Here is a 17,512-nt window from a genome sequence, read left to right on the forward strand (position 1 = left end):
GGATGTGAAATGGTATACTTGGTCGTACAACCAAGTTGGACAGGAATAGTAGATATTTTTTTTTTTGTTTGGTTGTGCGTTGCTCAGTTCCATTTTGACCGGAATATTGTCCAATTATCACCAATATCACTTAAAAAAACCATCATCAATCAGCAGTGCAGTAATTAATTGTGGTTGAATTGTTACGAGGATTTTGTTGTACACTTACTAAATAAATACAAACTATCAAAATGGATAAAAGCAAAGAAAAGGAGGAGCAAAGTATTATGGATAAATCCATGAGATCGGTCTTCGGTAGGTACCGAACGCATTTGTATCATATATTATTATAAAATGGGATTAAACAACATGTCTTTCTATGTTTTCAGTGGGTAATATACCCTATGAGGCCACTGAAGAGAAACTGAAGGATATATTTAGCGAGGTTGGGCCTGTATTGTCGTTTAAACTGGTATTCGACCGAGAGACCGGCAAACCAAAAGGTTATGGATTCTGCGAGTACAAAGATCAGGAAACGGCCCTCAGTGCGATGAGAAATTTGAATGGATATGAAATTGGTGGTCGTTCGCTCAGAGTCGACAATGCTTGTACGGAGAAGTCGAGAATGGAGATGCAGGCCCTTATGCAAGGACCTCAAGTACGAACTTTTTCTTTCTATCTGGCTTCATCAGTAACTTTTTTAAATTTGTAGGCTTAAAAAGAGATGGACTCTTTGATGGTAAATAGTCCTTGTTTTCCATGGTCATCTGCAGTACCATTCAGATACTGTGGATGGTACTGGTATCATCTCTGTAGGCAACTATAGCAGTATGCTAACTGTTAATTGAGTCACACACATACTACAACATAGGTAGTTGTAGTATGACCCTTCCTGGGTATGGTCTCCTCAATAAGTTTGATCAAATCCCTGGTTTTATCACTTCGCACATGTAGAACTTTAACCACACACATCATAAATTGTTCTTATTGTTTTTTGAATGAGTTGTGTTTATTATTTTAGGTAGAGAACCCGTATGGAGACCCAGTGGAACCTGAAAAAGCTCCTGAGGCTATTAGTAAAGCTGTGGCCACACTGCCTCCTGAGCAAATGTTTGAGCTTATGAAACAAATGAAACTTTGCATTCAGGTAAAAATGTCCAAAACAGTTTACAAATATTGAAAATGCGGCTCAATATTTTAGCTTAGTTAAGTGCGGGAGTACATCTTGAACAAATGTGTGAGCCCTTATAAGTACTTGTCGAATGTCAGCCAATAGTTTTACTCAAATAGTCCCCTTAACATGTAGTTGTAAGTCATGGAAAATTGGATTTGGATCATTACATTAGCTACAAAAAATTCAATATGCATCCATATAGTAGGTTAGAGTACAAATACATGGCAGATGCTAAATAAGTCTTTGCTTCCTATTACTGTAATTTATAATTAATACTATGTAATTGTGAAATTATTTTAGAGAAGCGTAAATTCTATAAAAAATTGATATTTCAGAATAATCCAGATGAGGCCAGGAAAATGCTTTTGCAAAACCCTCAGCTGGCATATGCATTGCTACAAGCTCAAGTGATTATGAGGATTGTGGATCCTGCTACTGCTGTGGTAAGTTCCTTTCTTACTCATTTATGACCAGAGATCGTAATAGGTAGAGATTTTTTACCTAAACTTCGACGTACATAGACAGAAAATGGAGACTACCTTTAAGACAACATTTTTTAGGTCCTGGACATTTTGGGATATGGTTCACGTGAGAACATTAAAAATTGACATAATTGGGGACGGGCAGGTACGGGTGTGTAATGGAAGATATGACAACAAATAATCTATATTCATTTGGTATAATAACATTTGATATAATTTCTAAGGATATAATCACTCACTGTATGTAATCAACAAAAGGTACAACAACAAAAGGCATAATTTCAATGTGTATAATGAACCTTCAGTATAACAAACATTAGATATAATGATTAAGTGACATAATGAACAAATGGTATAAGTACTACCAGTATAATGTATTAAATAACATATCACAATTATAAAAATAAAACAAAAAACAAAAAATTTCGTTTTACGAATAGTTGAAGCGCCTTACATTATGTTGATAAGAATTTTTTTTATTCCATTAAATATACAATCGCAAAATATAATTCTTTTTGTATAGCTTTAACTGCTTTTTGTGTTATAAAATATATATATTAAAACTTTAAACAGAATATTTAATTGCATATACTAACCTAACCTAAACCCACAGGAGAAGATCAAACGAGGTTTTAGTAGCAGTAGAGCTTCTTGTGAAAGAGTTCGTCCAGGGTAGTACTACCCTTATCTACTTCTGCCACCTTACCTATTTCTGCCGCCAAGCATTAATGTCAGCATTACTGTGTTCCGGTTTTGAAGGGTAAGGGTGCTGGTGAAATTACAGGCACATGGGACTTGTCAACTTCCGTCTCAGGGTGACGGGCGCAGTGGCAGTGCCCCTCAGATCTTTGCGATTGAAAGCTCTGAGTGGCACTGTTATTGTCGTGGATACGCGTGTAGCTTACCATCAGGCGCACGACTTGTTCGCCCCGTCACTTGATGTTATAAAAAAAAACAACTAGCAAATGCAAACAAATTCGATTCTGGCAGCTTTGCCATATACTAATCTAACCTAGATCCACAGGAGGAGGTCAAACCAACTAAAAAATGCAAACATATTTGATTCTAGCAGCTTTGTCATTTACTAACCTAACCTAAACCCACAGGAAGAGGTTGAACCCACTAGGAAATGCAAACGAATTCGGTTCATTCACCGTTGCACCTAAACACCACTGGAATTTTTATAAAATGAACATTATGCCATCCGTATATTAGATTGAAAGTTGTTATATCAATACTCTATTATACCCATTGATCATGCAAGAATATGTGAAATGTCCATATACCATAAGTTAATTATGTCTGTTGAGTGTTGTATCGACTAAAAATATGTAATTTGTTGTTATATATTACGAATCGCACCCGACAGGTGCTCTATATTTATCTTAACTTTGCGACACAGTGAGTCGGACAGGGACATTGTGCACATTTTGATTTTGGACTTTTTTTACAATACCTCTAAAAAAAAAGGCAATCGAGAGATCCTATTGTCCTAGTTAAATATTGTCATATCATATTTTGCCATAAATCTAATAGTTTGTAGCGCTATGCGAATCACGACAATTTACAGTTTATAGTCCTGAACACAAAGAAAACACTCAAGTTCGATTTACGCTGTTTAATTACAATAAGACACTTTACACTTTTACAGTTACAGCACGAAAGGCACAGAAGATACAGTTCAGTAAAGAAAAATAGTCATGGAACTGTAGGCAGTAAGCGCAAGCTATATGCAAAATACTAAACACAATTTATTCATGTAATGGCTGGCGATAACGGTAAATTTTAAAGGCAAAGCGAGCGTGCGTCTAGCGTCAGGGCGCAGCAAACAATGGCCAGCGGCGGAGTTCACGACGACGGCCGACGTCTCAACTTCGGCGCATCTCACGAACGTTCCCGACTAGTGACGGAAACCGCGTTATTAATCGTTCGCCCAAAACCAGTGCGATCTTCGTTCGCTCTAATAGTGTCGATAGTAGTCTGGGAAATGTACTCTTCTACCGCTCCTTGTATCTCTTTCTGTAACCTCTGGCGGAGGTACAGGTGAAATATCAGGTGTGCCAGGTAATCCAGCATTATCATTGCTAGTGAAGGCAGGCTTTAATCGATCGTCCAAAACGTTCATTGCTGTGTCTCGCACTAAAACCTTGAAGTACTTTTCTTTTCGTTCCAATACCTTATATGGGCCTGCGTAAGGGGGCTCCAAAGATCTTCTAACTCTGTCCAGGCGCAGGAATACGTGAAAGGTCCTCAACGGTGTAGCCATCAGACGGAGACAGAAAGTGGCCGGGCAGACGGAGGGATTCGCCGTATACTAACTCGGCGGGAGACGATTGGATGTCTTCTTTCTAGGAGCTGCGGATACCTAATAAGACAAGAGGTAAGGCCTCGGTCCATAGAGACTTATCGTGGCACATGATGGCGCCCTTTAGTTGCCTGTGCAGGCGTTCAACCATACCATTGGCGATAGGGTGATAGGCGGTAGCATGAAAGTGATGGCTCCGAGCATGGTGGTGAGGGCTCGGAACAAGTGAGACTCGAACTGACGGCCACGGTCCGTTGTAATTCGCTCCGGGCAACCAAACCGGGATATCCAGCCGGATACGAGGGCGGCCGAGCATGTCTCGGCCGCAATGTCCCTGAGCGGTATTGCCTCAGGCCACCGGGTGAAGCGGTCGATGACAGTAAGGAATATCTGTAATCACAAGACAGAGTTAAAGGTCCTACGAGGTCGAGGTGGATATGGGTGAACCTCGAGGAAGTGACAGGAAATGAGGAGCGAGGAGCAGATGTGTGACGTATAACTTTACAACACTGGCAGTTTTGACACACTTTTGGCCACTCTCTACAATCCTTACGAATACCTGGCCAAACAAATCTTTGAGTGACCAGTCGCACTGTAGCTGAATTTCCTAGGTGACTCAGGTTATATAGCGTGTCAAAGACTTGTTTTCTAAAGTTTGCAGTGACGAAAGGTCGAGGCGGCTGAATAGACACGTCGCAATAGATTTTGTGGCCGAAACCTGGTAATCTTCTGTAAATTGAGCGAAGATCCGGTAAGAAGCAAGTTTTGCAGCTCAGGATCAGTCTCCTGAGGTCGTGCAAGTGCAAATTGTAAACTTCCAAGGAAAGGTACGCCTGAGTCCTAAGTTTAGGTACAGTTGTAAGGGACCATACGTGTTGATCACTGGTCCATTTGCAGCTACAAGGCCATACTTTGTAGGTATGCAACGCTTCTTGACGGCAGACCGCGGAAAAATGTACAAGTCGGAGCCAGTGTCTGTTAAAAATAGCATTTTTGTTGTTTGGTCAGTGATACATAGCCAGCCTGTTTGAGTTGAGCAGTCGTTGGCTGCTCCTGGTGTTTTCCGACTCCCAATTGCAGGGTGACTGGCATCTGTTTGCTCGAGCCCCGAATATAAAATGATACCAACAGTGAGGGTGATCAGGAGGAGCTTGTGAAGTTCTTGACCTTGACTGGTTACGTCCGCGCTTGCTTCTGGAAAAGGATTGTGAGCGAGGTAAATGTTGTGCAGGTACCTTGGCCGACAGATCATGCCTACTTGTGAGCTTAGCTACCTGCATTGAAAGATCACTTATCTGTCTAGCCATCTCGTCGAACTGCGCACTTGTCACATATGGCGAATGTATAACCACTGATGTACTAGCTATCTGTGGTCGGCCCATAGGAGCGATCTCATACACTTTGTCAGCTATATTTGCTAAACTTTCTAATTTTAACTCGGATTGAGAAGCTACGACGGTTTGAATATTAGTCGGCATTCTGCCGGTCAATATGGTCTTCAGAAATTCGTCGGTTACATCACTACCTTCTAGATCTCTAAGGTGTCTTGAAAATTCTGAGGGCCTACGGTCTCCCAACTCTTCGTTTCTTAGCAATTGATTCAATCTTAGCTGACGGAACGCAGAAAGGCGATTTATAAGTTCTTTTTTTAAAGTTTCGTATTTGTTTATAGCCGGCGGATTAGTAATTATTTCCTTTACTTCTTTAGCATACGTGTGGTGAAGTTGTGCTACTACTTGATAAAATTTTGTAGCATCAGCCGTCACGTTAGACAAGATAAACTGACCTTCCATCTGTGCGAACCATAACGCAGGCTTCTCCGGCCAAAATGGAGGTGGACGTACTCCCACTCGACATGTTTCTCCGTGCGCCGTTTCTGGTTTCTCCTGGTCTTCTGACGTTGCCATTTTTAAATAATTAAAAACTAATTATAATAACTAAATAACTCGTATTATTGTCCAATGTCATAGGTCACCAATTTGTAGCACTATGCGAATTACGGCAATTTACAATTTATAGTCCTGAACACAAAGAAAACACTCAAGTTCGATTTACGCTGTTTAATTACAATAAGACACTTTACACTTTTACAGTTACAGCACGAAAAGCACAGAAGATACAGTTCAGTATGGAAAGCTAGTCATAGAACTGAAGGCAGTAAGCGCAAGCTATATGCAAAATACTAAACACAATTTATTCACGTAATGACGGGCGATAACGGTAACTTTTAAAGGCAAAGCGAGCGTGCGTCTAGCTTCAGAGCGCAGCAAACAATGGACAGCGACGGAGTTTACGACGGCGCGGCCGAAGTCTCAACTTCGGCGCATCTCACGAACGTTCCCGACTAGTGGCGGAAACCGCATTATTAATCGTTCGCCCAAAACCAGTGTGATCTTCGTTCGCTCTAATAGTGTCATATATATATCGTATCGTATAGTCGCCACAAGTTAATACACGCTACCGATGGGGCACTAAAGATATATGGTCCCATACAAAAAATACACATTTTATTTTTTCTTACTAAAGTATTAGATTTATGGCAAAATATGATATGACAATATTTAACTAGGGCAATAGGATCTCTCGATTGCCATTTTTTTTAGAGAGGTGTCGTGAAAAAATCCAAAATCAATATCAAAATGTGCAAATGTCCCTGATCCGACCCACTGTGTCGCAAAGGTAAGATAAATATAGTGTACGTGCCTGTCCCCAATTACGTCAATTTTTAATGTACTTAAGTGATTTCCCGAATCCCGAACAGGTCCAGGATCTAAAAAATATTGACGTAAGGCTGTCTCCATTTTCTGTCTATGTTCCTTGAAGTTTAGGTAAAAAACTGTACCTATTCTGATCCCTGTTTATAACAAAAATGAATTGATAAAGATGATTTTAGCAATATGTACAAATGTAGGTGTTACACACAATCTCTAGAAGCTGCTCAAACAAAGAAACCAGAAATGAATAAATTTTTACAGTACTTAGAAGTATTCTTAACCTCCTAAGGCCTCCATATATATCAACATGTACATAATATCTCAAGTAATTCAGATTAGTCATTATTATTCCTATGATCATCTAAACGCCCTGTGTACATTATAATGATAACATAGCATTAAAATTTAGCGCTATATTAATATTCTATATTGTTACTGGGTATCTTGAGAATGTGTTTTTCATACAAAAGTGAGGGCATACTTCCTTGGGCCTGAAGCATGTAATTATATTCAGTACGTTTTAATGTACATTGCGTGTTAGCGCTTTTCCCATTGTAGTTTGCTTGGCCTTAGGAGGTTAATATTTAAAGCATGGAATGTAAAAAATAAGAAAGAAAGATAAATGTATTCAACATTATTTAACATATATTATGCAAGACCATAAATTTTCTATGCCAGTGATTGCAATTGGCTCTCACTGCCGTTCGATCCAGAACATCACAGTGTTTACAGTAGTAATGGGTGGTGGAACCAACTCAGGCGATTTTTCGTACAGTCAGAGCTTTTCCACCGGTAAAACCAATAATAATAATAAGTGTGATCACTATGGGGACAGTGCTTTTTACCATGATACATATCATGAGGGTACGTAAATCTGATACGCAGGGTGTTACTGAATGGCATTATAACTGAAGGGGGGGTGATTCCACAGATTTAACTCAAACAAGTTTCAATAATTCAAATTAATGGGTCAAGCCATACTCTTGGCAATTAAGTTAACAACCTGCATAATACAAATATGTGTAGTATGTATGCCTTAAACAAGTATCTTCAACACTACCACTTATTAATAATTGCAATATTGTTTTCTCAGACTATGCTGCATCCCAGTAATCCAATGCCACCAGTGCTGCAGCCAGGAGACAAACCCAGTTCCTACAATCCAGGACCAGATAAATATTCAGGTTGTTCTATTTAGAAAGTTGGATCTTGTCAGTGTATGCACGTCAAATGGATCCATGGCTCACTTTAGGAAATTAATTACCTTAATAACGTAAATTAATTCTTAATAAACTAGTTTTTGTTTTACAGCACAGCAACCGCCATTGCTTGCCAATCCAGTACCACCAGCAAATCAGTACGTTGGTAAGTTGATTACACAAAATGTAATTTAACAAAGAATGTGGAAGAAGATGATGCCCTTGCAAAATCAGCTGCTGAAAATAGTATTGTACTCGATTGTAAGCCTTATGCCACCGAGATAATTCCACTAATTAAGAAAAGAACACTAGAAAAATGGGAATATCATTTCGGATAACGTTAGGTGGATAAAGGCCTTGGAATATGGTACATAACCATTCAGAGTAATCATAGTGGGTACCTATACATATACATATATATACTAGTTTCATTCTGTCAATATAGCAAGGAAATATCTTTTATCGGCTTTTAGACTGCGTTCTGGTCACATTCAAACGAATAGATTCTTTCATATGATGGATTTTAAACCATCTCCATTGTGCAGTACTTGCAATAAAATAGATGATCAGTATCATGTATTGGTGGAACGTAACTGTAACGTAAACCCGACAGGTACAATGTTTGGGAATGTAAGTTTATGCAATGGACAAATTAATTGTTGGCTCAGAGAGCTTGTATGTATTGGCGCTCTAAACTTGTACAAGTTTTTCAACATGTCCCTTGAGTAGGGAACCCAGTTTTCCTCCCACGAGGCTGACATAGTCACTCAAGGTGACTAAAGCCGCGAAAAAAAATGATAAAAAAGACAAGAATGTGCGGCCATACTCTACTGCAACAAAATATTTTTTTTATCGTTTTGTCGCACCCCTCATGGAAGAATGGCATGAGTGGAATCACGTCAAACATGTTTATTGCTCCATTAGATACAGAATAATCTTTGTTAAGAGTACTAAAAAAACCGACCTCAAAAGTACGTGGAAACACATATAATTACCAAGTTGTCTTGAAATCGGTTACCGGACAGTGCACAAACCCGGATTCATCCCTTAGTTCGCCACTATACGGTACTTGACACAGGAGGTAATAACAATCGGTTCTCACTACTCAAAGTATATTGAGAGAGAAAAACGCCTTGAATTGGAGAATAGGAAAATCAACCATTAAAATAATTGCTCCTTATAATAAAATTTAAGCGCTATTTATAAAAATGAATCTTTATGCGTGAACAGCCACCCTTAGAGGTGGAGGATTTTCTTCAAAATTAAATGGGACCACTATGGAGGTACCCTCATTCCAACAAAAAATTGATACCCAAATACCCGCCAGCTGTATGGATATAGTCGTCGAAACTAGTTCAAAGATTTTAGTGTAGAATACTGGAAAGTTGAATCAGTAAATCACAATCAGCCATTTAATGAATAAGGAAGAAAAGAGTCACAGCACTCTTTATTCCAAACAACATAAAACGGATAGTACGAATCTATTTATGGTTCATCGCAAATGGTTACACGCACCCCTCATGGAAGAATGGCTTAAGTGGAATTACGTCAAACATGTTTATTGCTCCATTAGATACAGAATAATATAACCCACGTCCTCTCCAATTGGGGAGAATAATATAACCCACATCCTCTCCAATTGGAGAGAAAAATAAAACCCACGTCCTCTCCAATTGGGAAGGATGTGGGTTATATTTTTAACCGACTTCAAAAAAGGAGGAGGTTCTCCATTCGACTGTATGTTTTTTTGTATGTATATTGCGCGATGACTCCGGTATTTGTGAACCGATTTTGATGATTCTATTTTATTGTTGGAAAGAGGGTACCTCAGTATTGGTCCCATTTAAATTTGAATAAAATATCCCACCCCTGGTGGTGGTAAAATATCACACCACTAGTGGCAAACTAAGGGATGAATCTGGTTTCGCACACTTTCGGATAAGCAATTTCAATAAAACTTTGCAAACAGATGCATTCCACGACCTCAAAAGGTTGGTTTTTTTTAAAAATAAAAACTTTTTTACGTTACAATTATATTCCAGCGCGTCCAACAATGGGCGACATCGACCTGCGTGGATCCCGGGCGTCGGTCCCCGCCCCCGCCCCAGTGCCCGTCCCGCCCCTACTCGACCAGGACATGCGCAATCCGATGCCGCATCCAGTTCCTCCGCCCAGTATGCACCAGGAGTCTTCGTGAGTATTGTTTAGTTATGAATATTTCGACTGCTTTCAGGAGCTTCCGAACCAACTATTACTATTAATACAAAGTTCGAACACAAAGAAAAATACCTGCGATTTGACTGAACTCGAACCAACGGCTGTTGCCACACTGCGGCCACTGCTCTTAGCAACTAAGCTGCAGACCGAGTCAGCAGATCTTACGAATTTCTCTTTGTGCCCGTTGCAGACCTTTATATTGAGTTTAAACGGCTGTTTTGTCGTCACCACTCGTGGAAAACTTATGAAAGTTTCTTCACTCAGATACTTTTACAATTACCAGAAGCTGATGAGAGATGTCGCTATATTAATGGCAATATTAATTTTATTGAATATCATGGTAGTAAAAACATCATGATAATAAAATAAATATTACCGAACCAGTCTTTACTAAGCCGCTGTGAACATTACTAAACCATTTATACGCGACAGGCTAGGGCGTACAAATACTGGTGCTTGGCATGGTGAGCCTAAAGAAGCAACCACAGTTGTATTGAACATTGTTCACGAACTTTTGAGTACACACGCACGAGAAAATAGAAATGAATACTAAATGCAACAATTGCTTTGGTAGCTTACACGCCCTGGAACAATCTCACATGTCAATTCTAAACACTTGATTTCACAAAGCAAATAAACAATTGTGTCACTATGTCGAGTTATTAACAACGTACTAAAGGTAGAACAGATTTATAAATAATTCTAATGTTTCATTCTAAGTCCGACTCCAACTACGTCAACGGAAAGCGTTGTTCACGAATTGTAAGTTTAAACATTGCAATAATGTTTATCCTTTACATTTATTTTTACACAATGTTGTTAACGCTTTCATAGCCTGTAGTTAATAAGCACGTGATTTATGTTTACCCCAGCAAAGCTCCTTTTGTTTTAATTTTTCCGCTTCAAAAGTTTTTGTTTGACCTATTTAATGCGCATTATTTAATTCAAATATAGATAATCCCTGGTATTCGGATTTCCCAATTCTATAAACTTTGTATCTAAACGTTTTCACATATACATCCAGTGTAATATCTGAACCATGGTGTCGATTCGGACATATGCCTTGACAGCCCAAAGAAGGGTACAGATGCACTGAATTTAAATTGAGTTTAGTTTATGTATGCCAAAATCAATTTTTTCTGTGAAACATTTAGTCTATTAATAAATAAAACAAAGTATGATCAATCATTTATCATTTTATCTTTGACAAAGTCACTGTACAGGATTTATAAAAAAACTAGAGATATAATGTTAAATAGTACATACATTCCATTCATTATTCGTATGCAATGTTCAGATCTGGTTTCCCGCGTGACCCTCGCCTGGCCAACATGCAGCAGTCGTTCAGCGCTGACCCGCGCATGCGCCCCACCGACCCGAGGACGCAAAATAAAATGCCGCGTGAGTGTTTTTTCATCTTTCCATTCCAACCCACCACACTCGGACCACCATACACACACTTCACACCCACACATTACACTACACAATTTTCTTTTAGATAGTATTGAACTATCGAGGTACCTATGGTTTGCTACAAGATTTTCATTTTACGTAAACATTTTTAATTAAGAAGCGAAAAAGCAGGAACATAAAGACAATAGAACATCACAGAGGTAATCTTCTGATCACCTATGACACTATATTAGAAATTTGAAAGTAAAGTAGAGAGGAGGCTTCGATGAGAAAAACCTAAACCTAAGAAAAACAAAGTTGTGCCTTGTTTTGGGAGGTTATGAAAATAGCTTTCGACAGTATTCGACAGTAACATTGACAAGATTCTAAAAATATTTAATTTAATATTAGTATATTATGGTTATAATGTTGATTTAATTAATAATAATGATGAAAATGACATGAAAAACAACAACAGCAAATGAAACATTTCAATGTCTCAGTTTTGTTGTGAAAATTGTACTTGAATTTGAATTGTGATTTTATGATTTTATGATTTTATCTTACAGAGCAAATGCCACCAGGCATGCCAAGCGCAGCGCAGGCTAGGACGATCCAAGGCATTCCATCTAGCGCATCTGATCAAGAGAAGGTCAGTATCTGGTCTATATGACATATTAAATTTGTTATGTGATTGTATTAAAGCGGTACACTTCCATATCGGAAGCGTATAACGGATATCTACAAACAAGTTAACAGTGACATTTAGGCGCTGAGCAGACGGAGCAACTTTGATTCTCGATTTTCGGCAACTGGCAACCCGCATCTACCAACCCGCATCTACCTGTTTATGACGTTTTCCATATAATTTCACTTCAGAGTTTCGGTAATCAATAACAGATTTAGACTCACGAAATATGCGATTAAATCAATTGTTAATTGCCACTACTAGAAACTTGCAAATGATTATCACCAATTTATAGGTTACAGGTAAGAAACCTTTAATAAAATTAGTGATATTTTTTAAATATTTTTTTTAACATACCAAGTGACAGGACAAACATGTTGTGGGCCTGCTGGTAAGCGACACGCCTGTCGATAACAGTTGCAGTGCCATTCAGAGCTTAAGGCTACGACTGTATCGATCAAGTATCGTTATAAACTTGTATATCGTTAGAAAGGCCGTAACAGTTAATTCTATCAAATATAAATTGGTTACGTAGTTGGGTTCAATTTTCGTATTTCTTCCACCAAAGTTTCATTTACATAAACATAGTTATAAATATAAAAAATATATGAACTAAAACGTCTATAAATTGGTTGTCTTTTCAAACTTTGTAGTTTGGTCTGATTTTAAGTAGCAGTGGAGCTTTTGTGAAAAAGTTCGTCCAGGGAAGCACTGGCAATAAATAAATGTCGCCAAGCAGTAACGTGAGCATTACTGCGTTTCGGTTTTAAAGAGTAAGGGTGCCGGTGACATTACTGGCAGATGGGACTTTTCAACTTATGTCTCAGCTCTGAAGCTCTGAACAGCCGCAATTGTTCCATAACAGTTGCAATGTCGCTCAGAGCTTTAAATCGCCTGTCCGTACAGGCGTGTCGCTTACCACCAGTCGCACGATTGCTTTTTTTTCAGGAAACAAACTTAATTAATTGTTTCCGTATACTGTTCATTCGTCGTACAAAAACTTTTAAGTTCAGTGTGTGCGTTCGTACTGCTGCGTGTTGACATTCCTCTTAGAGTCGTATTCCAGAACTCTACTCAATGCTCAAGTCAGAATTTGAGTATGGTTTAAGGCACTCGAAATCATACACAATTTCCAGTGCTTGACATCATACTCAAGTCTGCTCAAATCCTGACTTGAGCATTGAGTAGAGTTCCGGAATACGACCCTTAGTGTGCTTGAGAGTCGTTAATAAAGGGTGTCACTAAACCTGAATTCTTGTATGTGCATCCCGCCCTGAACACAAATCTCTTCTAATAAATGGTCGTGAACAGTACTTTAATATTAAATTTGCTTTTAGTATGTATGTTGTTACTTAAAGTTAAATAGTTAGTAGGCGCTATGCCTACTAAGTCGCGGAACGAACCAGCGGACCTCACGATTTTTTTCCATGTGCTTGTTTGTCGAATCTTTGTATTTGGTTTTCAACTACTTTTTTAGCCTTTAAGAAGATTATACTTTTTTAGCGGATCGAAGGAATTTTTTCTAAGCGTTCAATCTTTGTATTAATAATTATATTTTTTTTTCTAAAATGCAATTTTAAAGTTTAGGTTTGATGTTTTTACAATCAAACAATATTTTTATTCATTTAGGAATTTCGTTTATTAGAGAAGGTATCATATATTTTATTTAATTTTTCCCATCACTTGTTATTAAACAAATGTACACCTTCCCCAAAGTGTCGATATATATCAAGAATCAATTTATTTGCAGACGGCGCTCATAATGCAAGTGTTACAACTGTCGGACGAGCAAATCGCTCTACTACCGCCCGAACAGCGAGCCAGCATCCTCATGCTCAAAGAGCAAATCGCAAAGAGCACGCAGACACAGCAACGTTAAATAGTTCTAGTAACTTTACGTGCTGTCATATCTCGATCAAGTGTACATGTCTGATGACAAGGAGGTTAATTTTTTATTGAGACAATTGAGCAAACATTATCTTTATTTTCGTCAATGGGTCAATGGGTTCAAATGAATAAGATAAAGACTTGTTTTTATAAGAATGCACAAGGAATTCGCGAGTAAGCCGAGAATTTAACATTGCGGCTCTTCGTGTAGTGTACGACGCATCTCTGAAATACATTTTGTGCTCTTATGACGATTGTGTCCCAAATGGTAGCTTGGTGAACGTGCAGTTTGTTCACAGTTAAATGCTTACAATAATTCAAGATATGATTTACGTGCACAACTCTCTCTCTTGTGACTCAAATATTACTTTTGAGATATTTTAATAACTAAATAATTAATAATAGGACCGTTCGATTACTTTATGATTAAGATTTTACGAATAAGTAAAAATGAAATTATACTTCGTAATAACAATGCCTTTGTATTTTAATTACCTACTTCATTTCCCATTTAGTAGGAATGAAAACTGACTGACTATGTCGGTCGATTAAAATTATTAAATAATGTTTCGAGTTTTTAGGTTTTTGAGATTGTACTGGTATCGGTGGTCACGGTTGATTGGAATGGTATTAGTCATCATACTACCCTATTCTGAATAAGTAACAAAAAAATTGATTAAATTTCCTTATTTTTAATTTACCAAAGAATATATTTCAATTTACTCCGCATTTAGAGATGGGCAAGCGTCCAGGTTTTAATCCGGCGCTTTGTTAACGCCGAGTTTAAATCGGGGAAACCCATTAACGGCCGAAATCAATATTTACAACTAAATTATAAAAGCAAATTTCATACCTGGCAACATTGCCATTGACTGTTTACCCTTTCACACGTTTGGCAATTAAAATTAGCGAATTGCCGCGAGTTTAGCATCTTTTTTAGGTTGATCAGTCAGTCAATCACAGGAGTCGTATTAAACTTTATGCCGAAGTGATGGATGAAATTAAACAAAAAGGAAGCAAGCGATTTAGCAGTACAATTTATTACAAAACGTGTTTAAACGGGCTAATTTACCCTATTAACCTGCATCATCGTTATCGTGATGTAAATTATTATGAAATAATACACACACCGGCACACATTTAGCGGAACAAAAAGTTAGTATATAAAATAGTAACGTTTATATTTAAATAAGTAAGAATTAGATACAAAGTTTTTAACATCGGCATCGTTTTAGTACAAAATACATTTTTTTCGATTTTGTGAAGTTTAATAAATAAAATACTTTCAACTGAACTTTTCGAAATTAAAGGAACGCAAACCAACATCGAACCAGAGCGTCAAACCTGTATTAATTTAAAATAATAAAAAAATTACAGTCTAGTATTTCTTGTTTTCAAATTAGACCTGAAATAAAAAAGTAAAATAGGTGGCCAATTTTTGAAAAAAAAACTATTATTTTGGGTTTTTAGTAGTGTTCAGCTAAATGTGCCGGTTAATGCACTTAATGTGAAGTGCATCCATCTTTGTCTTAACAATTTAATTTGCCGTTTTCTGTTGAATTTGAGTTTGAATTAATTATAATTATTTCCAAGGCATTTCTTTTTGAACGAACGGAATATCTCTAGAATAATAATTGTGTGATAACGATTACGTGCCACTGGTTGACTGACACACGTGACACGTTTTTGAAATAAGGTACGTTTACATTTATACATTTTCGAAAGAAGGAACTTTTCTATAGAGATAAATTTCTAGGCTTAGAATAATAACGCATAGAAACCTAGTCCGCACACGCTAAGTGAGGCAAATTGAAGCGCGCCCAATGGGCCTACACGAGCGGGCGGGCCTTCAGTGCTCAAGGTCAACTTGCAACGCGAACAGCTCCAGAATTTTAGCTAAAAATGACGAAATGTGCGGTAAATGAGTGTAAAAATACGTCAGACAAACATAAAATAGATACTAACATCACACCACAAGAAAGTAACGCGTTTCAAGTTGTAAATAAAGTAAATATTCACTAAAACCGAAAATTAACCTATTACTAAAACTAACCTACATGAATTTGATTTTTGCCTCACTTGTGACAGTTCGTTTGATATGAAACTATCATTCTATGTGTTATTAATCTAAGTTTCTAGGTATATTTAGGACGATAATATTACATAATTTTCGGCATGTCACTATAAAGTGACATTTTTAACTTTCTATATTAAAGGCAACGTAGGGCTCGATTTTTTTTATTTATTGGTCAAAACCTCAGTTAATAAAAGCCACATAATGTACTTTTTTATCTAATTAAATGATTTATTGCTCGAGTCAATTGACTTTTCTTGTATTATCATGTACATGAGGTTTTTATCCTTAGAATAATAACGCATAGAAACCTAGCCCGCACACGCTAAGTGAGGCAAGTTAAAGGCTTCCTAACGGGCTCCCAGGAGCGCGCGGGCTGTTAGTGCTCAAGGTCAAATTGCACCGCGAACAGCTCTAAAATTTTTTGCTAAAAATGACGAAATGTGCGGTAAATGGGTGTAAAAATAGAACAGACAAACATAAAATAGACACTAACATCACATTCCACAAGTAAGTAATGCGTTTCAACTCATATTTTTACGTAATTATTCACTAAAACAGAAAAATAATTTCGCGGCAACAAGATACGAAAGTGTTGCAAAGTAACGAATTTTTTTTCTCCCCATTTTGCTATTCTGTATCAAAATAATTATATTACGTAAATTTTAGTGGTGCCTGTAATTTCGATTTATTTGCGCATCTTGAACTAATATTCACTTGAATAAACATTAAATGTTTTCGTTAACTCCTGTAAGTGATTGGGACACTTAATTATTTTATAATACTTTTAACGGCTCTGCGTTCATGCTTTATTGAATAATTATTTATTTTAATTTTATTTGAATTGCAGCACATATTGCAACAAATTTACAGTATATATTCATTTCTACTATAGTGTTGGCACCACCAGTACAACTTTGATAGCTTATTATATGTCTTTCTTTTCGTAACTCAAGCGAAATATTTGATATTGAAATATTTTATTTTCTTAAAATGCTCCCCTTTTCTTAAGCGTTTTTTTAATCTATTTTAACAGTTATTTTCTTTAATGTTTGCTTATGGCATTTTCGGTTTTAGGTTTCGAACATGGCACTTATTTCTAAATCCAAGATGGCGGGCGCGATTTTTCGAATAATGGCAAGTTGGGTATCGTTTTCGAGATGTTTGGGAATGTTCAATACAAATATGGCACTCATTTCTAAATCCAAGATGGCAAACACGACAGTTCAAACAAAAGCAATATTCGTAATGAGCACCCCCAAATACCTCGAAAACGATACCCAACTTACCATTATTTGAAAAATCGTGCCCGCCATCTTGGATTTACAAATAGTGCCATATTCACATTGAGCATCCCCAAATACCTCGAAAATGATACCCACATAGCATTTTTTTGAAAAA

General features: G+C 37.4%; 1 protein-coding gene across 2 annotated transcripts; it reads left to right on the top strand.

Annotated features, from left to right (window-relative positions):
• Positions 1–215: 215 nt before the first annotated feature.
• LOC113237785 (cleavage stimulation factor subunit 2 tau variant) lies at positions 216–14,446 on the top strand. 2 transcript variants are annotated; one of them, XM_026474440.1, is made up of 11 exons: positions 216–294; positions 369–637; positions 1,001–1,126; positions 1,489–1,596; positions 7,748–7,838; positions 7,966–8,019; positions 9,896–10,046; positions 10,791–10,832; positions 11,368–11,471; positions 12,032–12,114; positions 13,901–14,446. In XM_026474440.1, the coding sequence occupies exons 1-11, from the start codon at positions 231–233 to the stop codon at positions 14,027–14,029; spliced, it is 1,221 nt and encodes a 406-aa protein (XP_026330225.1). In that variant the 5' UTR covers positions 216–230; the 3' UTR covers positions 14,030–14,446. The 2 variants fall into 2 exon arrangements, with proteins under 2 accessions (XP_026330225.1, XP_026330226.1); XM_026474441.1 differs by lacking the exon at positions 10,791–10,832.
• Positions 14,447–17,512: the final 3,066 nt, after the last annotated feature.

This window comes from Hyposmocoma kahamanoa, unplaced genomic scaffold (genome assembly GCF_003589595.1).
Source record: "Hyposmocoma kahamanoa isolate Upper Pololo Valley unplaced genomic scaffold, ASM358959v1 94, whole genome shotgun sequence".
In the NCBI taxonomy this organism is placed as follows: domain Eukaryota; kingdom Metazoa; phylum Arthropoda; class Insecta; order Lepidoptera; family Cosmopterigidae; genus Hyposmocoma; species Hyposmocoma kahamanoa.

Bases quoted from the DNA above. Each gene is read 5' to 3' on its own strand.
- LOC113237785 (XM_026474440.1), top strand. From the start codon at position 231: ATGGATAAAAGCAAAGAAAAGGAGGAGCAAAGTATTATGGATAAATCC. The intron at 1,127-1,488 runs GTAAAAATGTCC...TTGATATTTCAG, and splicing joins AAATGAAACTTTGCATTCAG to AATAATCCAGATGAGGCCAG. The intron at 10,047-10,790 runs GTGAGTATTGTT...TTTCATTCTAAG, and splicing joins AGTATGCACCAGGAGTCTTC to TCCGACTCCAACTACGTCAA.